The sequence below is a fragment of the Antechinus flavipes genome, chromosome 5 (genome assembly GCF_016432865.1).
Source record: "Antechinus flavipes isolate AdamAnt ecotype Samford, QLD, Australia chromosome 5, AdamAnt_v2, whole genome shotgun sequence".
Taxonomy (NCBI): Eukaryota; Metazoa; Chordata; class Mammalia; order Dasyuromorphia; family Dasyuridae; genus Antechinus; species Antechinus flavipes.
Genome location: NC_067402.1, coordinates 244849596 through 244875834, shown reverse-complemented (window position 1 = coordinate 244875834; position 26239 = coordinate 244849596). Strand labels below are relative to the sequence as shown.

The window sequence follows — 26239 nt, the reverse complement described above, 5'->3', positions numbered from 1 at the left end:
AATAAATATGATAACCTAAGTGAAATGGATGACTACTTCCAAAAATATAGGCTTCCCAGATTATCAGAGGAGGAAGTAAATTGCTTAAATAGTCCCATTTCAGAAAAAGAAATAGAACAAGCTATTAATCCACTCCCTAAAAAAAAATCCCCAGGACCAGATGGATTTACATGTGAATTCTACAAAACATTCAAAGAACAATTAGCCCTAATGCTTTATAAACTATTTGAAAAAATAGGGAATGAAGGAGTCCTACCAAACTCCTTTTATGACACAGATATGGTACTGATACTTAAACCAGGTAGGTTGAAAACAGAGAAAGAAAATTATAGACCAATCTCCCTAATGAATATTGATGCTAAAATCTTAAATAAGATATTAGCAAAAAGACTACAGAAAATCATCGCCAGGATAATACATCATGATCAAGTAGGATTTATACCAGGAATGCAGGGCTGGTTCAATATTAGGAAAACTGTCAATATAATTGGCCATATTAATAATCAAATTAACAAAAACCATATGATCATCTCAATAGATGCAGAAAAAGCATTTGATAAAATCCAACATCCATTCCTATTAAAAACTCTTGAGAGTATAGGAATAAATGGACTTTTCCTTAAAATAATCAGTAGCATCTATTTAAAACTAGCAGTAAGCATTATATGTAACGGGGACAAACTGCAACCATTCCCAATAAGATCAGGAGTAAAACAAGGTTGCCCACTATCACTGTTACTATTTAATATTGTATTAGAAATGCTAGCTTTGGCAATAAGAGTTGAGAAAGAGATTAAAGGAATAAGAATAGGCAATGAGGAAACCAAATTATCACTCTTTGCTGATGATATGATGGTATACTTAGAAAACCCCAGAGATTCTACCAAAAAGTTATTAGAAACAATCTACACCTTCAGCAAAGTTGCAGGATATAAAATAAACCCACATAAGTCATCAGCATTCTTATATATCACTAACAAAACCCAACAGTTAGAGATACAAAAAGAAATTCCATTTAAAGTAACTACTGATTGTATAAAATATTTAGGAATCTATCTGCCAAGGGAAAATCAGAAACTTTATGAGCAAAACTACAAAACACTTTCCACACAAATTAAGTCTGATCTAACCAACTGGAAAAATATTAAATGCTCTTGGATTGGGCGAGCAAATATAATAAAGATGACAATACTACCTAAATTAATCTACTTATTTAGCAATATACCAATCAGACTCCCAATAAACTACTTTGATGAATTAGAAAAAATAACAACAAAGTTCATATGGAAAAACAAAAGGTCAAGAATTTCAAGGGAATTAATGAAAAAAAAAAATCAAATTAAGGTGGCCTAGCTGTACCAGATCTAAAATTATATTATAAAGCAGCAGTTACTAAAACCATCTGGTATTGGCTAAGAAATAGACTAGTTGATCAATGGAATAAGTTAGGTTCAAAGGACAAAACAGCCAATAATTTTAATAATATAGTGTTTGACAAACCCAAAGACAGCAGTTTCTGGGATAAGAATGCATTATTTGACAAAAATTGCTGGGAAAATTGGAAATCAGTATGGCAGAAACTAGGCATTGACCCACACTTAACACCATACACCAAGATAAGGTCAAAATGGGTTCATGACCTAGGCATAAAGAATGAGATTATAAATAAATTGAAAGAGCATAGGATAGTTTACCTGTCAGACCTGTGGAAGAGGGAGGAATTTATGACCAAAGAAGAACTAGAGATCACTATTGACCACAACATAGAAAATTTTGATTATATCAAATTGAAAAGTTTTTGTACAAACAAAACAAATGCAAACAAGATTAGAAGGGAAACAATAAACTGGGAAAACATTTTGACAATCAAAGTTTCTGATAAAGGCCTCATTTCCAAAATATATAGAGAACTGACCCTAATCTATAAGAAATCAAACCATTGTCCAATTGATAAATGGTCAAAGGATATGAACAGACAATTCTCAGACGAAGAAATTGAAACTATTTATAGACATATGAAAATATGCTCCAAATCATTATTAATCGGAGAAATGCAAATTAAGACAACTCTGAGATACCACTACACACCTGTCAGATTGGCTAGAATGACAGGGAAAGAGAATGGGGAATGTTGGAGGGGATGTGGGAAAACAGGGACACTGATACATTGTTGGTGGAATTGTGAACACATCCAGCCATTCTGGAGAGCAATTTGGAACTATGCTCCAAAAGTTATCAAGCTGTGCATACCCTTTGATCCAGCAGTGTTTCTACTGGGCTTATACCCCAAAGAGATACTAAAGAAAGGAAAGGGACCTGTATGTGCCAAAATGTTTGTGGCAGCCCTGTTTGTAGTGGCTAGAAGCTGGAAAATGAAAGGATGTCCATCAATTGGAGAATGGTTGAGTAAATTGTGGTATATGAACGTTATGGAATATTATTGTTCTGTAAGGAACGACCAGCAGGATGAATACAGAGTGGACTGGTGAGACTTACATGAACTGATGCTGAGTGAAATGAGCAGAACCAGGAGATCATTATATACCTCAACAATGATACTGTTTGAGGATGTATTCTGATGGAAGTGGACCTCTTTGATAAAGAGAGCCTTAATTGATCAAAGATGGACAGAAGCAGCTACACCCAGAGAAAGAACACTGGAAATGAATATAAACTGCTTGCATTTATGTTTTTCCTCCCGGGTTATTTATACCTTCTGAATTCAATTCTCCCTGTGCAACAAGAAAACTGTTTGGTTCTGCACACATATATTGTATCTAGGATATACTGCAACCCATTCAACATGTAAAGGACTCTTGCCATCTGGGGGAAGGGGTGGAGGGAGGGAGGGGAAAAATTGGAACAGAAATGAATGCAAGGGATAATGCTGTAAAAAATTACCCTGGCATGCGTTCTATCAATAAACAATTATTAAAAAAAAAAAAAAAGAAATTGAATCAGGACCTTTATCATCATAATATTCATGTAGTTTATCTCCCACTAGTTTCCAATTATCTGCTTCTATTTCTTCTTTCTTGTAGAACCAAGGGGACATGTGTTCTAATGTATCCACAAGTCCAACAATATGCTCCCAAGTTACAATCAAACCTTGCCCTTTAATTAGTCTATGCATGCTTCCTGTAAATCTCCCTCTGGATGGGGTTGGGTGTGGGGGTCTATTTGGGAGTGGGGGAGAATCTTTTCCTAATATCTGCCCTATTTCAGGTAGAAAATGAGAATTACTAGTTTAGCTCTTAACAAAGTAAGTTCCCTGTTTGTCTATTAAAATACCTTATTTCCTGGTCACTGGCACTTCTTCAGTGAAATTAGGATTCTTAGTTCATGTTGGGTACCAAAATGTTAATTCCAAGCTATATCCCGGGAGGCCCCAGGATCAGCCACAGTCAGGATAAGTAAAAGTCCTTGGTCTTTAGGTGGAGGAGTGAAAGAAGCAGGAAAACTGCCAACAGTTTTTGCCAAAGATCTCTCCTAGATTCTGAAGTCCAGAATCTCCACCTTTCTGTTCCTCATCCTGCCTCTCTCACCCCACCCTCTAATCCTTGCCTATAACATGAAGCATTGAGCCAGCACCAATGATGAGAAGAGCCATTTATCCAAAACATATGCTAATAAAGTCATTGTCTCACATTGAATAGGTAATTAGCCTTAAGTGCTCAGTTGTCTGATTCAAGTACACCTTTTCATAGTTTCAGACTTTTACACTTAATTAAATACCAAATTAGTAATTCTGAAACTCAAAGTAGAGATTAATAAAGTTGAAACTAAGAAAAGTATTGAACTATTTAATAATATTAAGAATTGGTTTTATGAAAGAAACAAAACAATGGTAAGACTAGTTAATTTGATTAGAAGAAGAAAAGAAAAAATTACCAGCATCAAAAATGAAAAAGATGAGCTTACCAACAGTGACAAAGAAATTAAAGTAATAATTAGAACCTATATTGCTTAACTGTATAGCAGAAAATCTGACAATTTTACTGAAATGGATGAATATTTACAAAAATACAAACTGCCCAGATTAATAGAAGATGAACTAAATTACTTAAATAGTCCCATTTTAGAAAAAAAAATTGAACAAGTCACCAATGAACTCCCCAAGAAAAAAATTTCCAGGGCCAGTTAAATTCAGAAGTGAATTCTACCTAACATTTAAAGAACAAGTCATTCCAATACTATTTAAGTTATTTGGGAAAAATAGTAAAGAAGGAGTCCTGCCAAATTCCTTCTATGACACAAATATGGTACTGATATTTGGAAGAGCAAAAACAGAGGAAGAAAATTACAAACCAATCTCTCTAATGAATATTGGTGGGAAATTTTTAAATAAAATACTAACAATGAGATTCCAGCAACTTATCAGCAGGATAATACACTATGACCAAGATCTAAAACAGGAATTCAGAGTTGGTTCAATATCTGAAAAAAATATCACAATCATAGACCACATCAATAACAAACTGAACTAAAATCATATAATAATCTCAATAAATACAGAAAAGTCTTTTGATGAAATATGGCACCCTATTAAAAATATTATAAGCATAGGGATAAAGTGAGATTTTATTAAAATAATAACCAATATCTATATAAAACCAATAGGAAGTATTATTTGTAATGGTGAGAAAATGGATGCATTTGTAATGGAGAGAAGATGCAATAAAAATGTTGACTTTAGCAGTAAGAAACAACAAAAGAAATTAAAAGAATTAGAAAAAGCAACAAAGAGGTAAAATTATCACTCTTTGCAGATGAAATGATAATATACTTAGAGAATCCTAAAAAATCATACAAAACATTACTTGAAACAATTCCCAACTTTAGCAAAGTTTTAGGACATAAAATAAACTTACACAAATTATCAGCATTTCTTTATATTACTGACAAAGCCTATCAGCAGGAGAAAGAAAGAACAATTCAATTTAAAATTTGCTATAGACAAAATAAAATTATTGGGTTCTACCTGCCAAAACAAACTCAGGAATTATATGAATACAATAACAAAACACTTCACATACAAATAAAATCAGATTTAAATAATTGGACAAATGTCAATTGCTTATGGGTTAGATTGTGCTAATATAATAAAAATGACAATTCTGTCTAAATTGGTGTATTTGTTTAGTACAATACTGAATGACACTGAATTGGTGTATTTACTGAATTAAACCACTAAAAATTATTTTGTAAAAAAAAATAAAAAAATATTTTGTAAAACTAGAAAAATAATAAAAACATTCACCTGGAAAAACAAAAGGCCAAGAATATGAAGAATATCAATAAAAAAGGATGATGGCTTAGCAGTATCAAACCTAAAACAAAATTATTATCCAGCAGTCATCATAACCATTTGGTACTGGCTAAGAAATATAGTGGTAGGTAGATCAGAGGAATTGATTAGATTCACACGACACAAAAATCAATGACTATAGCATTGTATTTGATTTGCATTTGATATTTGATAAACACCCAAACTTCACTTTCTGGCATAAGAACTCATGATTTCACCAAAATTGCTAGGAGGAAAACTAAAAAATAATATGTCAGAAACATGGTATACACCTTTATCTCACATCTCACATACAAATAATGCCAAAATGGGTACATGATTTTGGCATAAGCAAATGAGGAAAGCAAGTTCACCTTCCAGATCTTTAAAGAAAGGAGGAATTTGTGACCAAAGATGAACTAGAGAACATTATGAAATGCAAAATGGATAACTTTGATTACTTTAATAATTATTATTATTATAACTTTTTATTGATAGATCATATGCATGTTTTTTTTTTTTTTTTTTTTGCTGAGGCAATTAGGGTTAAGGGACTTGCCCAGGGTCACACAGCTAGACAGTGTCTGAGACCAGATTTGAACTCGGGTCCTCCTCACTTCAGGGATGGTGCTCTATCCACTGCGCCACCTAGCTGCCCCCATGTGTAATTTTTTACAGCATTATCCCTTGCACTCACTTCTGTTCCGACTTTTCCCTTCCCTCCCTCCATCATATGTTATACTATATCCTAATACAATATAGTGTGCAAAACTGTAAAGTTTTCTTGTTGCACAAGAAGAATTGTATTCAGAGGTTCAAAATAATCTGGGAAGAAAAACAAAAAATGCAAACACTTCAGGCTTATTTCCCAGTGTTCCTTCTTTGGATATATCTGATTCTGTCCATCACTGATCAATTGGAACTGAATTAGATCTTCTCTTTGTTAAAGATATCCACTTCCATCAGAACACATCCTCATACAGTATTGTTGTTGAAATATATAATGATATCCTGGTTCTGCTCATTTCACTCAGCATCAGTTCATGTAAGTCTTTCCAAGCCTTCTGGCCATTTCTTACAGAACAATAATATTCCATAACATTTACATACTACAATTTACCCAATCATTCTCCAATTGATGGGCATCCAATAATTTTCCAGTTTAAAGCCACTACAAAAAGGTCTGCCACAAACGTTTTGGCACATACAGTTCCCTTTCCCTTCTTTAGTATCTATTTGGGATAGAAGCCCAGTAGTAACACTGCTGGATCAAAGGGTATGATAGTTTGATAACTTTTTGGGCATAATGCCAGATTGCTCTCCAGAATGGTTGAATTCATTCACAACTCCACCAACAATGCATCAGTGTCTCAGTTTCCCTGCATCCCCTCCAACATTCATCATTATTTTTTCCTGTCATCTTAGCCAATTTGACAAATAAGTAATGGTATCTAAGAGTTGTCTTAATTTGCATTTCTCTGACCAATAATGATTTGGAACACTCTTTCTTATGGGTAGAAATAGTTTTAATTTCATCATCTGAAAATTGTCTCTTTATATCCTCTGACCATTTATCAATTGGAGAATGGCTTGATTTCTTATAAATTAGAGTCAATTCTCTATATATTTTGGAAATGAGGCCTTTGTCAGAAACTTTAACAGTAAAGAATGTTTTCCCAGTTTGTTGCTTCTCTTCTAATTTTGTTTGCATTAATTTTGTTTGTACAAAGGCTTTTTATTTGACATAATTAAAATTTTCTATTTTGTGATCAGTAATGATTTCTAGTTCATATTTGGTCACAAATTCTTTCCTTGTCTACAGGTCTGAAAGATAAACTATCCTATGTTCCTCTAATTTATTTATAATCTCATTCTTTATGCCTAAATCATTTATCCATTTTGATCTTATCTTGGTATATGATGTTAAGTGTGGGTCCATGCCTAATTTCTGCCATACTAATTCCCAGTTTTCCCAGCAGTTTTTGTCAAATAATGAATTCTTATCCCAAAAGGTGGGATCTTTGGGTTTGTCAAAAACTAGGTTGGTATAGTTATTATTTTGTCCCGTGAATTTAACCTATTCCATTGATCAACTAATTTATTTCTTAGCTAATACCAAATGGTTTGGGTGACTGCTGCTTTATAATATAATTTAGATCAGGTACAGCTAGGCCACCTTCATTTGATTTTTCTTTTCATTAATTCCCTTGAGATTCTCAATCTTTTGTTCTTCCACATGAATTTTGTTGTTATTTTTTCTAGATCATTAAAATATTTTCTTGGGGGTCTGATTGGTATAGCAATAAATAAATAGTTTAGGCAATATTGTCATCTTTATTATATTTGCTCAGCCTATCTAAGAGTACTTAATATTTTTTCCAATTATTTAAATCTGACTTTGTGTGGAAAGTTTTTTGTAATTTTGCTCGAATAATTCATGACTTTCCTTTGATAGATAGATTCCCAAATATTTTACGCTATCAACAGTTATTTTGAATGGAATTTCTTTTTGTATCACTTGCTGTTGGATTTTGTTGGTGATGTATAAAAATGCTGAGGATTTATGTGAATTTATTTTGTATCTTTGAGAATCTCAAGGGAATTAATGAAAAAAAAAATCAAATGAAGGTGGCCTAGCTGTACCAGACCTAAAATTATATTATAAAGCAGCAGTCACCAAAACCATTTGGTATTGGCTAAGAAATAGATTAGTTGATCAGTGAAAACGGTTAGGTTCACAAGATGGAATAGGCAACTATAGCAATCTAGTGTTTGACAAACACAAAGATCCTAACTTTTGGGAGATAAGATCAAAATGGGTCCATGACCTAGGCATAAAGAATGAGATTATAAATAAATTAGAGGAACATAGGATAGTTTATCTCTCAGATTTGTGGAGGAGAAAGAAATTTGTGACCAAAGATGAACTAGAGACCATTACTGATCACAAAATAGAAAATTTTGATTATATCAAATTAAAAAGCCTTTGTACAAACAAAACTAATGCAAACAAGATTAGAAGAGAAGCAACAAACTGGGAAAACATCTTCACAGTTAAAGGTTCTGATAAAGGCCTCATTTTCAAAATATATAGAGAACTGACTCAAATTTATAAGAAATCATGCCATTCTCCAATTGATAAATGGTCAAAGGATATGAACAATTTTCAGATGATGAAATTGAAACTATTACCACTCATATGAAAGAGTGTTCCAAATCACTATTGATCAGAGAAATGCAAATTAAGACAACTCTGAGACACCACTACACACCTGTCAGATTGGCTAAGATGACAGAAAAAAATAATGATGAATGTTGGAGGGGATGCGGGAAAACTGGGACACTTTTGTATTGTTGGAGGAGTTGTGAATGAATCCAGCCATTCTGGAGAGCAATCTGGAATTATGCCCAAAAAGTTATCAAATTGTGCATACCCTTTGATCCAGCAGTGCTACTACTGGGCTTATACCCCAAAGAGATACTAAAGAAGAGAAAGGGACCTGTATGTGCCAAAATGTTTGTGGCAGCCCTGTTTGTAATGGCTAGAAACTGGAAATTGCATGGATGCCCATCGATTGGAGAATGTCTGGGTAAATTGTGGTATATGAATGTTATGGAATATTATTGTTCTGTAAGAAATGACCAGCAGGATGAATACAGAGAGGCTTGGAGAGACTTACATGAACTGATGCTAAGTGAAATGAGCAAAACCAGATTATTATACACTTCGACAACGATATTGTATGAGGATGTATTCTGATGGAAGTGGATTTCTTTGACAAAGAGACCTAACTGAGTTTCAATTGATAAATGATGGACAGAAGCAGCTACACCCAAAGAAAGAACACTGGGAAATGAATGTGAACTATTTGCATTTTTGTTTTTCATCCCGGGTTATTTTTACCTTCTAAATCCAATTCTCCCTGTGCAATAAGAGAACTGTTCAGTTCTGCAAACATATATTGTATCTAGGATATTCTGCAACATATCTAACAAATATAGGACTGCTTGCCATCTAGGGGAGGGGGTGGAGCGAGGGAGGGAAAAATCAGAACAGAAGCAAGTGCAAGGGATAATGTTTTTTAAAAAATTACCCTGGCATGGATTCTGTCAATATAAAGTTATTATTAAATAAAATTTTTTAAAAAAAGGAATTTGGTTGGACTCCTTCAATCCATATTTTTTTCAAATAGTTTACATAACATTGGAGTTAATTGTTAATTGTTCTTTAAATGTTTGGTAGAATTCACATGTAAATCCATCTGGTTTTGGGTATTTTTTTCTTAAGAAGTTGATTAATAGCTTCTATTCCTCTTCCTAACATGGGGCTCTTTAACCAATTTGCTTCTTCCTCTGTTAATCTTGGTAAGCTACATTTTTAAAGTTATTCTTCCATTTCATTTAAGCATAAATTGTTGGCATAAAGTTGGGCCACGTAACTCCTCATTATTGCTCAAATTTCCTCTTCATTAGTGGAGTGTTCTCCTTTTTCATTTTTAAAACTAACAATTTGATTTTCCTCTTTCCCATTTTCAATCAGATTTACTAAGAGTTTATCTATTTTGTTAGTTTTTTCATAGAACCAACTCTTAGTTTTATTAATTAATTCAATAGTTTATTTACTTTCAATTTTATTGATCTCTCCTTTTTTTTTTTTTAAAGAATTTCAAGTTTAGTGTTTCACTGGAGGGTTTTTAATTTGTTCCTTTTCTAGCATTTGTAGTTGTAAGCCCAATCATTGACCTTTTCTTTCTCTATTTTATGCAAGTAGGCCTCTAGAGATATGAAATTTCTTCTTATTACCGCTTTGGCTGCATCCCACTCATTTTAGTATAAAGTCTCATTGTTGTAATTTTCTTGGATGAAGTTACGAATTATGTCTATGATTTGCTGTTTCACCCAATCATTCTTTAGTATGAGATTATTTAGTTTCCAATTTTTTTTGGACTATTTTCCCCTGGCTTTTATTGAATGTAATTTTCATTGCAACATGGTCTGAAAAGGATGCATTTCCTAGTTCTGTCTTACTGCATTTGAATTTGAGGTTTTTATGTCCTAATATATGATAAAATTTTTATAGGTTTCATGAACTGCTGAGAAGAAAGTGTACTCCTTTTCTGTCTCCATTTAATTTTTTTTCCAAAGAGCTATCATACCTAATTTTTCTAGTATTCTATTTACCTCTTTGACTTATTTTTTATTTCTTTTGTGATTTGATTTATTTAATTCTGAGAACACAAGGTTGAGATCTCCCACTATTATAGTTTTGCTATCCATTTATTCTTATAGCTCTTTTAGTTTCTCTTTTAAGAATTTAGATGCTATACTACTTGGTGCATATATGTTTAATATTGATATTGCTTCATTACCTATGCTACCCTTTAGCAAGATATAGTGCCCTTCCTTATCTCTTTTAATTAGATCAATTTTTGTTTTTGCTTGATCTGAGATCAGGATGGCTACCCCTGTTTTGTTTTTTGTTTTTTTTTTTTTTTTTGACTTCACCTGAAGCATAATAAACTCTGCTCTAACCTTTTCCTTTACTCTGTATGTATCTCCCTGCTTCAAGTGTGTTTCCTGTAAATAACATATTGTAGGATTCTGACTTTTAATCCAGTCTGCTAACCACTTCCTCTTTATGGGGGAGTTTACCCCATTCACATTTATGGCTAAAATTACTAATTCTGTATTACTTGCCATCTTGTTAACCCCTGGCTTATGTTTTCTCTTTTCCTTCCCCTTTACCTGCCTTGGGGTATTAATACTGGGAGTATTAAACTTATGAGCACCCCTTGCCTCTCACAGCCCTCCCTTTTTATTATGCCTCCCCCACCTTAGTTTTCCTCCCCCTATCCTACCTCTTTTTCTCACAATTTCTGTATTCCCTTCTGCTTATCTTATTCCTTCCCTTTTCCCTTTTTCCTTTCCCACTTTTCAATGAAGTGTGAGAAGTTTCACCATAAATCAAATATGTCTAATATTTTTTTCTTTAAGCCAATTCTGATGAGAGTAAGCTACACACTATGTTCATCCCGCTACGTTCTTTCTCTCAGATATAATAGGTTTCCTTTGCCTCTTTGTAAGATGTAGTACCTCCACTTGACCCTTTTTCTGGTTCAATTTCCTTTCCATCTCTAGTTTCTAGAACAAATTATACATGTGTTCTTTATATATCTTTATAACAGAAATAAAGTTCCCAAGATTTATTTTTAACCTTTTTAGGTTTCTCTTGAAGATCAAGCTTTTTGTTTACTTCCAGTTTTTTCATCAGAAATAGAGGAAATTCACCTCTTTTATTGAATGTCCATCTTCTTCCCTGAGGAAAAAAATGCTTACTTTGCTGTGTAAGTTATTCTTGGCTGCATACCAAGTTCTTTAGCCTTTCAGAATGTCAGGTTCTATGCCCTTCAATCCTTTAATGTGGAAAGTCCTAGATCCTGAGTAATCCTTACTGTGGCACCTCTATACTTGAATTGATTTTTTAAAGCAGCTTATAGTATCTTTTCCTTCATCTGATAGTTCTGGAATTTAGCCACTATATTTCTTGGAGTTTTGATTTTAGGGTCCCTTTCAGTAGGTGATCAATGAATTCTTTCAATTCTATTTTACCCTCTGTTTCTATAACATCTGAGCAATTCTCTTTGATAATTTCTTGGGAAATAGTGTCTAAGCTCTTTTTTTATTATAATTTTCAGGAAGTCCAATAATTCTCAGATTATCTCTCCTAGTTGTTTACCTAATTGTTTACCACAATTCTGTTTTTCAAGGATTTGATTTCTTTATCCACTCTATCTTTAAATGAGTGGAATGACTTATCCAGATCCTCTTACCATGCTTCCCTTTCCTTTCCCCATTTTTCTTCTAGCTGTCTTGCCTTTTAAATTTCTTCTATGAGAGTCTTGTGTGTTGAGGACCAGATCATATCCCTCTTTGGGCATTCATCTGGAGACATTCTGTTTTTAGTCTCCTCCGGGATTAAATTCTGCTCTCTATCCATATAAATAGCTATCAATAGTTAGAGCCCGTTTACATTTTTTGCTCATTTTTTCAAAGAAGAATCAAAGAAAATGAACTAACAACAACAACAACAACAACAACAAAATGCAGTTTTATTTTGGGGGGAGGGTCCTGGATAGTGTCAGCTGCCTGTTGTACTCTTACTGCCTGCCCTCAGTCTGAGCAAGATCTGACCATCCCCACCTGTGAGCAAAAACAGACCTTTTCTGGTAAATTTTGAGGAGATCTTCTGTTGGTACTTATTTGTGTGCGTGTGTGTGCGTGTGTGTGTGTGTGTGTGTGTGTGTGTGTGTGTGTGTGTGTGTATTTTAGTCAAGCACGAGTTCCAAGGCCATGTCATGAAATAAAGTTTTCTGAGAGCAAAGACAGAGCTTAAGTACGTGTGTGTGTCCTTTCCCACTCTCCCACCGTCTTAGCTGGAAATTTGATTACATTAAATTAAAAAGGTTCTGCACAAGCAAAGCAACAGAAGCAAGATTAAAAGGGAAGTACAAAGGTGGGATTTTTTTTTTTTTACCACCAATGTTTCTCATAAAGATCTCATTTCTAAAATATCTAGAGAACTGTATCAAATTCATAAGAATATAATTCATTCTCTAATTGAGAAATGGTCAAAGCACATGAACAATTTTCAGATGGTGAAATTAAAGCCATCTACAGTCATATAAAAATACTGTATATCATTATTGATAAGAGAAATGCAAATTAAAACAATTATGAGGTACCACCTCATATCTTTTAGATTTGCTAAGATGACAAGAAAAGACAAAGATAAATATAGGAGGTAATGTGTGTGTGTGTGTGTGGGGAGGAGGGTGATGACTGATGCACTGTTGGTGGAATTGTTAAATTAAATTCAACCATTCTGGAGAGCAATTTGGATCTATGCCCAAAGGACTATAAAGTTGTGTAAATCCTTTGAATCAGTAGTGCCACTACTAAGTCTGTATCAGAAGGAAATCATAAACAAGGAAGAAAGACCCACATGTGCAAAAATGTTTATAGCAGCCTCTTTTTGTTGTAGCAAAGAACAGAAAACTGAATGAATGTCCATCAGTTGGGGAATAACTGAATAAGTTGTGGTATATAAAGGTAATGGAATATAAAAATTGTATAAAAAATTCTGTAAAACTTATGAACAAGCTGATTTTTGAAAGGCCTGGAGAGAATTACATGAACCAATGCTGACTGAAACAAGCAGAACCAGAAATACATTGGATATAAGCAAGACAGTGTGATGGCCAATTACAAAATACTTGCTTCTTCTCAGTGGTTCAGTGATTCAAGGCAACCCTAATGTACTTTGTGTAAAATATGCCATCTGTATCTCCTTAATTCTAACCACAGCATTTATTTATTTATTTATTTATTTTTGGCTTTCTATAAACAGCATTGTCAAGTCCTCGTTACATATTTTTCTTTTATTTATTTATTTTGTGCTGAGGCAATTAGGATTAAATGACTTGTCCAGGGTCACACAGCTAGAAAGTATTAAGTGTCTGAGACCAGATTTGAACTCGGGGTCCTCCTGACTTCAGAGCTGGTACTCTATCCACTGTGCCACCTAGCTGTCCCACATATTTTTCTTTTAAACAGAAAAATCAATACTATCCAATTTCTTCATTCTAGCATGTCTGTATACACTAATTCTATCCCCTATTTGCAGTAGATGGGCAGGTTGCTCTCTCCTCCTGTTTATTAGCCTTGATTATGAGACTGTAGCAAGAATGCCTCCATTTGGGGCTGCTTTGGGATGGCATTTGGTGATGTGGATCTGATTTCACTCTCAAGTGAGTTAAATTGTATTTTAGAAATTTTTGTACTTTAGGGGAATAGTCAAAGCTATTTCTAAATTTGAATCTGTAGGTTAATTTGTACACATTGTGTCTATTCTTTGAACATTAAAAGATTCCTGTTAATAATTCCTCTCTGGCAAAAATAAATAAATAAATAAGTTCCAATTTCTCTCCAAACTTCTTGAGAAAATGAGCCCCTGCCTTTCTATGCTGACACAGTTGATTGTCCGTATGAATCTCTATTCTCTAAAAATAAATACCCCCTCCAAATGCAATCAGATATGTTTCCCACTGGCAAATGATTTAGTTACCCTTTTAGCAGATGCTTCCCATAGAAGAATTAATTTTAAAATATTAGGAGACAAATATTCTTCCTTCAATACTATGATTTAACATTGTCACTTGAAGTCCTACAAACCACTCAGGTTATCTCCAGAACGATATTATTGGATTTCCAGGGTACATTTTTTGAAGGAGCTTGTTCTAGCCAAATCTTCTCTTGGACTCCTTTGGGTCCATGCATTTTGCTGAGATGACAGCTAGATTCAAGTCCGAGCTGGTATGCACACCTGTTTCATGTCAATAGTGAGCTCCCAGCTCTTCAATCTTTTTTGCCAGCTGCTCCTGGCTCTCATGGGAATGCCTTAGCTGCTATGGGAACTTACCATTTACGGTTTCATTATTTTCTACTGGAATTCCCCCAGCTGCTCACACAGGGACACGACATCTGGTTTGCATGAGTGAAGTATGTGGTTGCTGATTTCCATTGCAAGTATATGTCTGATGTTTTGAAATTTGACATTGTTAAGAAATGTTTCAGATGAATATCCACCTAGTATTTTAATAGGCATTGTCTATGACTTCCTCTCCATTCTCTAAATGAAACAATTGGGTTTCATTTGCATTATGCCAAAATCATTAGGTTAAAATGAGAATTTTCACTGGCAGATTAATTTGGCAATACCAGTCGTTCTTTTCAAGTATGAAGATCAATTTTTATATTAAAAATTGTACAGACCCTAAAATTTGAACACTCTCTTCCTTAAGAGACAAAATGATATAGGTATTAGGGCATCAGATTTGTAATAAAAAATAACTGTTTTTTTCTTTAAATTTATTTTATTTTTAATTTATGGGAAAACATTTCTATAATATAGTATAATAAAAGGATAATTTCACATGAAATTGCAAATCTATTATGTACAAGTTGTTATTCCTTTTAAATATATTATAGCTATGACAATTTCTTTTTAATTTTCCCTTTTTTCTTCTCTCCTATCCTAGAAATGGCTGCCATTATGCACAAAAATGTATATATAGATATATAAATAAATATATATATATCATATATCACACATACATGTGTGTGTGTGTGTGTGTGTGCGCGCGCGCGTGTGTGTGTGCATACACAATGCTTCTTCTTTGGCTGCAGATGGTGTCTTTAATTGTCCTTTATTGCTATTTTCATCCTGTCTATCTGTATAACTTTAAGTCACAATCCATTCTGGATTTCAGTTTTCTCACCAATAAGATAAAGGGATTTGTTTTGATGACCTCAAAGACCCGTTCACCTTTAAATATATTTATGGAGATAGGCTATACAAAATATTTTGTTATTGATAGAATTCACCAACTTTAGTGATCAGTAAGTCTCACCCTCCTCTGTAGCAAAAATAACAACTATCTTTCATCAAGCCCAAGCAGAATAAATTTGTTTTTCTTTTTGTAGCTGCATAAAGGAAAGTATATAGAATTACAGCAGAACTTACGTGATTGAAAAAAGACTATCAAAACATTCCAAAAATAAATTCACAGACTCTCTGAAATTTGTCTGTAGAGACTTTTGGAGTCTATGGGCTCCAAATGAAGAATACATTCTAAGAATTGTAATATTGTTAAGATGATATTCTTTAAAAATTTATTTCAACTCAATATAAAAAAAGTGTTTGTGTTTTGCTTACTGTGTACAAAGCATGAGGTGGCAAGTATATGGAAACAAATAAAAAAAGAACCTGTATTCAAGAAGCTTAACATTTTATTGAGAGGAAACAACATATTAAAACATGTCAAAACAAAATATGTCCCCATTTCAATACAACACTAACATCTAAGTATACCAAGAAAGCCTTGGATAGATGAATGTGGCATCCAAACTTAGAAATGAATCTGGACTTCATTCATTTCAATGGCATCTATTTGAAAAATGATATTTGTGTTACTTATATTTAGTCTCTGTGAGTTATTTTTGCTTATTAAAGATGGTAATGTTTCATATCTTTCAGAGATTAGGAATCCAGTTAAAGTTTCAAACTTAAATCTTATTCCACAACTGACTTCATAAGAATTTAGGTTTCATTGCAACCAAGTGCATAAAAGTCACTTTCCCGACTACAGGATTAGATAAAATCTGAGATTAAGAGCTAGAAGCTAATTTGGAAATTATTTAGTCCTCTGCAATATTATTTTACAGATGAATTCAGTGCTACTGAGTTTTGATACAAATTCTCCCAGATCACATGTTTACTTCGTGATAGAGCTTGAATCTGAATAATGACCATCAAATTTCTTATCTAATTTTCTTGTCACTCTACCAGGAAGCTTGTAAATCCAGGATTCTTTTGTAGAAAGAGACACCCAACTACTTTCTGGCTTTAGTTGGCAGTTCTGGGAACTCAGAATGAAAATGGAGCTAGAAGCTGTTTAGATGTTTCTGTGTAAAGATTCATTATATATATATATATATATATATATATATATATATATATATATATATATATATAGTCTCTAATAGGAAAACATCAGCAATGATAAACAAATATTGAGTCACATAATTGATTAGAAGAACATCCCAAAATTTGCTCCCCCTTTACATAAAATTAATAAATTATGTTTTGAATTCCTGACTTCATAGTCATAGACTCATAACTAAGGAATTGGAAAGAAAAGGCTCCTTCCAGTAATCATGTAACCCTATCATTTCATTAAGATTGTGAACTCCTTATAAATGAAGTTTATTCCATCCTTTGTATTTCTATCTTGAATGTTAAGAACATTGCTTGATACATAACAGACACTAAATAAATGCTTATTGATTGATTGGTGGAAATGAGAAAAACAAGGTGAAAAAATTCATGTGACTTTTTCAAGGTCACCTATGGAGAAAGTGGAGGGTTTTGGAGCCAAATTTCCTGATTACAAATTCTATGATCTTTCTATTCTATGATGCTGTCTGGCTCACAGAGTGAGCAGTGTTAACCAAGTAAAATCCCATAAATAGACACCTATAATTACAAAGTTTCCTTAATATAACAGCAAGCCTGAAAGATAGAAGCCAACAGGATGATAACTTCACCCAACCCTCACCCCAAGCCTACTCCAACTGGTAATGTTATCACCTATCCTGAATCTAATTAGGAGTTCTAATCCAAAATAGTATGAAATTAATTAGACTTTCTTTCTGTAGATAATGTCACAGTTGTCTCTACTTTTAATAGTCTGTACAGAAGTTAGTAAGAGATGAGGGTGTCTCCAAAAGAAAGGAACACCTACAGCTTTCTAAATACAGTTATGCAGAAAAAAGGGGCCAGCTTCATATCTTAGCTCATGACACCCCTTCTATTCAATGATATTCTCTTTTGTAAGGGAAAAGTTGCAGTCTAAAATTATCTGTATCTATATATTATATATACATGCATATATGTGTGTATACATATGTGTGTGTATAACTAGATTAACTGATACTGACTTTATGAACTTAAACTGCAGCATTGACTGAACTCAAAAAATTCTGGTCAATGTTTAATAGACTCCTAAGTAGTTGGACCTAGAGTTGGAAAGATTCATCTTCTCTTGAGCATTTAATACTATATGCCTCAGTTTCCTCATCTATAAAATGAGCTGGTAAAGAAAATGGCAAACCACTCCGGTATTGTTGCCAAGAAAACCCAAATGGGGTCAGAAACAACTACAGATGACTGAACAACAAACAAGGTAGCACAATAGATAAAGGGCTGAAGCTGGAGTCAGGAAGATTTTAGTTTGAACACAGCCTCAGATGAAAGCTGTGTGAACCTGGGCAAGTCAAGTAAACTCTGCTGCTTCATTTTTCTCTACCGTAAAATAGGGTTGATCATAGCATCTACCTTCCAAAGTTGTGAGAATGAAAGGAGAGAATATTTGTAAAATACTAAGCACAGTATCAATAACAGGTAGGCGACATATAAATGTTTATTTCACCTCCCTCCTCAAATAACTCCAAAAAAATCCAAAGTGTACACAAATATACATTTATGTTTAATTTATTTTATGAGCCTTTTTCTCCATCACTTAAAACTAGATAATCAACAAAACAATAAATCAATCTCTGATTTGTAGTTTGTCTATTGCTGAGGTATAAATTCTTACATTAAAAAAAATTTAAATGACTCTTGGATCATATAAGCTAGCTGTAGCACCTGATATTTGCAAACATTCTAGTGAGAAGACTGGGCCTTATATGAAAAATCTTTTGTTGGAATATAGGTTAAGGGGCTTGCTACCCAAGATCAACAGTGGAAACAGAAAAGAATCTCAAAACAGTAGTATAACTAAAGAAGGAAAGGTTATTCTTGAATGCAAAGATCATTTTTAAGAGGACAAAGAAAACTAAGGAATAATCTACTCCAACTCTCTCACTTTACACATGAGGAACCTGAGACTAACAGGGGACTTGCCCAATTTCACACTTGTCAATTATCAGAGACTGAATTTTGATACTTTGACTCTGGAAACAGTGTTCTTCCCACTGAATCTTGAAAACCTCTCACCAAAATCTTATGGAATGCAGAAACATCTTGTATTTCATTAGTGGTCTCAGGAACAGGCCAAATGATCTGCTGTTGGGTGTTATTGTAGAAATTCATTTTGTAAATGAATTGAATTAAATGACCATTCTAGTCCATATTCTAGTCTAGTCTAGTCTGATCTAGACCATTCTAAGTCTATAATTCTATGAAATCAAATTCACCAATTATAAATTTAGTGTTTTCATTTGCATGGGTCACAATATCCTAGGAAGGCAGTCACCTAGAGGGCGTCTTGTCTCCTTAGAGTATATACATCATGTCTTTCTGGCAGAAAAAATCCAATGCAAATATATGCATTTTGCTCTTCTCAGAAACAAATTATTTAATGTGCATGATTGTTTTATGTTTTTGGCATCGTTTACAATGAAAATGATCTAAAACAGTCAGACACATTACATGAAATGACCATAGAATGAAACAAATGAGAAATTGTGAAAGTGACAATTATGCATTATAAATTCCTCTGAATACACTCCAGAAATCATGAGACATCTGTGCTACCTAAACAAGTTGGCCCTGAATCTATAGGCATCTGGTAGAACCAAAAAGTAAAGTGTCCCAAATACTCAATCAGCTTTATCTTACCTATAGAGTGATAAAAGGAATGGTTAGACTACTGGATTTGATATCAGAAAACATGGGTTCACTTCCTGGCTTCAATACTTAACGGTTATTGGACTTCAGAAAAATCATTGCATCTCTCCAAATTTGTTTCCATAGCTATTAATGTTAGCCAATCTTTCTTGCATTGTCACTCAAAGGTTTCTATGAGGAAAATACGGAGCCACTTTCATTACAAAATTCCTCAGTAATCTTTACCGATTTTTGGTCGCACTTGAATCATTTGTATAGAAAGCACGTATTTGCAAATGGATAATTAGTTTAGTTTTTTCTTTATTTTTTAAAGAAACTTTCAATGACAGTGGAATTCAGCACTTAACTTTTCAATGTAGAATTTTAGGAAGTTGCCTGGGATATAAAAATAGAAAGTGATTTGCACAGAATTTGTCATCCAGTATATCTATGATTTTATTTGGGTGGGAAAGTACTAATGAGGAAAGAGCTTTCTTGGCCAATGCATATTCAGCCATTTTTGTACAACTCAAAAGTCTTAGTTGCCCAGAGAACTGAGAAATTAAGTAGTTTGTCCAAGGTCACAAAGTTAAACTGGACCAGAAATAGGATTTCCACCCAAATTTTCTATCTTCTTATTGTTTGTCCTTTTGGGTTTTTTTGTCTATTAGTCAGTTTTAATGTATCATTTTTCCTCAATCACATGTAAACATAATTTTAACAAGTTTTTTTTTTTTAAATTGCAGCCCAGGGACAACTAGGTGGCACAGTGGATAGAGCACCAGCCCTGAAGTCAGAGGACCTGAGTTCAAATCTGGCCTCAGACACTTAATATTCCTAGCTGTATGATTCTGGGCAAGTCACTTAACCCCAATTGCCTCAGCAAGAAAAAAAATGCATCCCAAATTCTCTTTCTTCCTCTTTTATTGAGAAATCAATCAATTTGATAAAATATATATTATAAGCATGTATAGTCATGCAAAACATTTCCATATTAAATATGTTGTGAAAAATAAAAGACAAAAACCCTCCCACAAGAAACAAAAAAAAATAGATAAATTAATAAAATATGCTTTAATGTGCTATCATACTGCATCAGTTCTTTCTTTTGAGATGGAAAACATTTTTCATCATAAGTCATTTGAAATTGTCTTGGATCATTATATTGCTGAGAAGAGCAGAGTCATTCACAATTCATCATCATACCGAATTATTGTTGCTTTGTATGATGTTTTCCTGATTCTGTTCACTTTAGTTTGCATCAGTTCATATACATCTTTCCATGTTTTTTTCTGAAATCAGTCTGTTCATCATTTCTTATAGCACAGCAATATTTCATTATAATCATATAGCACAAATTGTAAAGCCATTTTCCCATTGATAGGCATCTACTCAGTTTCTAATTATTTCACACACACACACACCACACACACACACACACACACACACACACACACAAACATAGGCACATATAAAGCTGCTATAAATGTTGTTGTACATATGGGTTTCTCTCTCTCTCTCTCTCTCTCTCTCTCTCTCTCTCTCTCTCTCTCTCCCTCTTCTCTCTCTCTCTCTCCTTTGAAGATCTAGTAGTGATATTGCTAGATCAAAGCATATGCATGATAATAGTGGATCACTTTATAATTCTCCCAACAGGGCATTAGTGTCTTAATTTTCCCACCTTCCCTCCAACATTCATTACTTTCCTTTTCTGTCACAGTAGCCAATCTGATAGATGTAGGATGATGGAATTATTTGGATTTGCATTTCTCCAATTGAGAATTTTTTAATATGATTATAGATAGTTTTGATTATGTTGTCTAAAAATTGCCTACACATAGTCTTTGACCATTTATCAGTTTAAGAATAGCTCCCATTTTTATCAATTTGATTTAGTTTTCTATATATGTGGGAAATGAGTCTTTTATCAGAGAAAACTTGGTGTAAATATTGTGATTACTCTGTATTTCCCTCCATTCTGCTTTCTCCATCATTCTCTCTGTCTTCATCTGTATTTTTCCATTTCTTGCTGTTTCTGTCTGTCTGTCTTTTTCATTTATTTTACACTGTTCATCCTCAAACGTTCTTTGATTCTGGCTATCACCTCTCTCAATCCATACACCTTTCTGTCAAACTTCCATTCTCTAAATCTCTTTCCCTCCTACTTTCCTATAAGGTAATATGGATTTTAAGTGTAGATGATATTTCCTCTTGGAACCAATTCTGATGAGAATAAGGTTCAAACTACTCCCCCCCCCCAAAAAAAATCCCCCATCTTCCCATCCACTGTAAAAGCTCTTGTGAAATAATTTATCCCATTCTATTTTTCTCTTTCCCTTCTCCCAATACACAGACATGGAGTGTCTGTCATTTATCATGAAGATGATATCAAATATCCCCATAAGTATGGGCCACAGGGAGGCTGTGCAGATCATTCAGTATTCGAAAGAATGAGAAAGTACCAGATGACTGGTGTAGAGGAAAGCACACAGAAACCTCTAGAAGAACACGTTACAAGTGGTCCAGAGCTGCTAAGGAAAAAGCATGCTGCTTCAGCTGAAAAAAATACTTGTCAGCTTTATATTCAGACAGATCATCTATTCTTTAAACACTATGGAACACGGGAAGCTGTGATTGCTCAGATATCCAGTCATGTGAAAGCTATTGATACAATTTACCAATCAACAGATTTCTCTGGAATCCGTAACATCAGTTTCATGGTGAAATGAATAAGGATAAACACAACTGCTGATGAGAAAGACTCAACGAATCCTTTCCACTTTCCTAATATTGGTGTGGAGAAGTTCCTGGAATTGAACTCCGAGCAGAATCATGATGACTACTGTTTGGCCTATGTCTTCACAGATCGAGATTTTGATGATGGTGTTTTAGGTCTGGCTTGGGTTGGAGCACCTTCAATTTGGAGTCTTCTATGCTTAATTCAAGTTTTGACAGTTCTGCATCGGACCATTTTGCATTTGACAAATCTTCACTCAGGAAGCTCTGGAGGAATATGTGAAAAAAATAAGCTGTATTCAGATGGCAAAAAGAAATCCTTAAATACTGGCATCATCACTGTCCAGAACTATGGTTCTCATGTGCCACCAAAAGTTTCTCACATTACTTTTGCTCATGAGGTTGGACACAACTTTGGTTCTCCTCATGATTCTGGAACAGAATGTACTCCAGGAGAATCTAAGAATTTAGGACAGAAAGAAAATGGCAATTATATCATGTATGCAAGAGCTACTGATATTCCACAGAGTGGAATATATTCTGCCTTGCCTCGGAGAGAGGGCTTCTAGCGTAATTCCGCTGAAATCTGTCAAAGTGCTCTCTGTCTGCACCAGAGTTGCTCCTCTCCAGTCCAGCTGAACTCTCCTCTGTGACCAGCCAGCCAAGTGGAAAATGTATTCTGGAATAGCTCTCTCTCCTCATTGGCCTTATATGTGAATCTTCTGAGAGAATGGGATTATGGCTTTTCTCCCATAGTGCTCTCTGGCCCAAAGAGCTTTAAGGGAGGTGTGAACACAAAGATGTAAACACATTGTACTAATTAGTTCTACTTAGTACCTTGTTTCAGGTTCTGGCCAAAATCTTCTTGTAAGATTAGATCAACTCTAATTAGTTAGCAGTTTGTAAGGATTCCATCATCTCCCCCTTTCTTTTGTTAGATGAAAACACCAAAGGAAATAGGAAATCTAATCAGATTAGTGGGTTTCTGAAGGGGTACACATAAATCCATCAATATGGGCCAGAACTTTGTAACAGATATACATGATATACATAAATCCATCAATATGGGAGGCATTATACATAATTTACATAAGCACATAGCAATATAACACAGGCTAGTAGTAATGTAACAACATGAATCAACCTGAAAATTTATACATGTCCATAAGTCCTAGAAATAGTCCATAAGGAATCCACTGTCCATTAGTTCATGTGCCAGGAATCCAATAGTTCCTGTAAGCCCTGAAGTACTGCAAAAGTCTCATCAACAATTTTTCATCTTAAGGAATCCAATGATTCTCACTGGTTTTTCAAGAACTAAAACAGTTTCATCTTGTGTTAGGAAATCCAATGATTCCTGAAGATTTTAAAAGTCTTTTTAACAGTCTCCTTGTCAGCTATGCTCTTTCAATGGTGAGCACAATCAGCAACAGAACCACCCGATATTTCTTGTATACATAAATAATTTTAATTTTTTTGATAGCTTCTCTTCATATTCAACTCACAGTTGCAACTCATATTGCAACTCTCTGTCCTTCTAACAGCTCTAATAATGAGAAAGTTCTTAGGATTACAAATATCATCTCTCCATATAGAAATGTATAACCTTACTGAATCCTTGATGATTTTTTTCTTTTAGTTTTTTTTTTGTTTATTTTCCCCAGTGATATGATAAAGCTATTTTTAATATTCATTTTAAAAACTTTGAATTCCAGATTTTTTCCATTCCTCCATACCACCACAATCATTGAGTGGGCAAGCCATTCAATATGGATTATATATATATATGTAGTCAACAAAACATGTATATGATAGTCATTTTGTGAAAGAAACCAGACAAAAAATAAACAGCTCAAGAAAAATAAGAAAAGTTAAAAATTATGCTTCAAACTATATCAAAGAACATCAGTTCCCCTTCTCCCCCCTCCCCACCCCTGGGATGGATAGTATTTTTCATTTTAAGTCCTTCAGAGTTGTCTTGGATCCTTGTATTGAGAATAGTTAAGTTATTCCCAGCTGATCACCTCATAATATAGCTGTCTATGTACATAGTATATCTCATTTTTCATCAGCTCATAGAAGTCTTTCCAGGTTTTTCTGAGAGCACTGTGTTCATCATTTCTTATAGCACAATATTACTCCATCCTTACCACTTAACACAATTTCTTCAGATATTCCCCAATTGATGGGTACCTCCTCAATTTTCATTTTTTTCTCTATGAAAAGAGCTGCTATAATTTTTTTGTGTATATATGGTGTTTTGCTTTTTGTTTTTTGTTTTTTTTCTCTTAGGATATAGGCCTAGTTCAATGGGTATGCATGTTTTTATTGTGTTTTGGACATAGTTATAAATTATTCTATATAATGGTTGAATCAATTCACAACTCTATTGATAATGCATTGATATCTCATTTCCCCCATATTCTTTCCAGCATTTCTCATTTACCTCCTCTGTCCTATTACACAGTCTAATAGATATGGCATAGTACCTCAGAATTCTTTTAATTTGAATTTATTCAAGCAAAACTGAGCCAGAATATTTTTTCATAAGGCTAAAGTTTTGATTACTTCATATGAAAAGTATTACTATTTCTGGATCATTTATCAATGAGGAATGGGTCTTGTTATTAAAAAATCTATATTTTGATGAATGAGGCTCTCATCAGAGAAATTTGCTTCAATTTTTTTTTCATAATCACTATGACTAACTGTATTTTTCTCCACCCCTGTATATTCTCTTCTTTCTCTCTCCACTCACTGGGTCAATCATCAAAAGTGTTTTGCTTCTGACTACTATCTCTCTCAATCTGCCCTTCCTTCTCTCAACTCTCTTTCTCTTATCTTTTCCCCCTTCTACTTTCTTATGAGCTAAGAGAGATGACTATATCTGAGTGTATATATTATTCCTTCTATGAACCAATTCTGATAAGAGTAATAAGGTTTACTCATTTTCCATCACCTACCTCTCTCCTTTCCTCTACTATAAAATTTTTTCTTGCCTCTTTTATGTGAGATTTTTTTCCTATTCTACCTCTTCCTTTCCCTTTCTCTCAGGGCATTCTTCTTTCAATCATCAATTTTCTTTCACATGCAACACACACACACACACACACACACACACACACACACACACACACTTCTTCAAACTTACCTAACAATGACAAAGTTCTTAGGGGTAACAAGTATCATCTTCCAAAGTAGGGAGGTAAACAGTCTTATGAAATCCTTTATGATTTCCCTTTCCTGTTTACCTTTTTATTATTCTCGTGAGTTTTGTATTTGAGTTAACCCTTTGTATCTCTTTTTCTATTGCTTAATTCTACTTTTGAAGGTGTTGTTTTCTTTAGTCAATTTTTCCTCCCTTTTCCAAGCTGTTGACTCCCTCTTGCATACCTTCATTTCTTTTCATATTTTTCTTCTATTTCTCTTATTTATCTTTTAAACTCATTTATGAACACTTTCAACAAACCTCTCTGGGCTTAAGATCAATTCATATCATTCTTTGAGGTTTTCTCTGTGGACGTTTGAATTGGTCTTCCTTGTCACCATAATAATTTTCTATAGTCAAGATTCTTTTCATTTCTTTTTCTTTGAATTTGCAGCAACAGCTGCTTTAGTTCACCCTGGGGCAGTTCTGCTGATTAACTTCTGGTGCTGGGTAATCACAGCTTTGTTTGGCATTATTCCAGAGTTCAATGGTTTACAATTTGCCTTTTGTAACAAATCTGCCAAGCCACCTGTTTGCAACCAGGACAGAGTAGCCTAAAAGGCTCATAGAACATTCCCAGATGTGTGGAAACTGCAACACTTTGACTCCCTGCCCCAGTTCCTTGCCCCAGTCTTCCTGTGCTGCAGTCTGGGCTTGGCAGACTGTCTCCCTGCCCATTTGAAATAGACCTGTTCTGAAGTTCTTTCAAGGTATCTTTTTTGGGAATGTGTTGTACTCCAAATATTTGTGGGTTCTTTGACTCCAAAACCAGTTTACA

General features: G+C 34.0%; 1 protein-coding gene across 1 annotated transcript in view; it reads left to right on the top strand.

Moving 5' to 3' along the window:
- Positions 1-26239, top strand: part of LOC127538726 (disintegrin and metalloproteinase domain-containing protein 10-like) — a 156621-nt gene that overhangs the window by 29871 nt on the left and 100511 nt on the right. Inside the window, 1 exon segment of the mRNA XM_051962479.1 lies at positions 21871-22752. Within this exon segment, the coding sequence (XP_051818439.1) occupies positions 21871-22752 (882 nt within the window).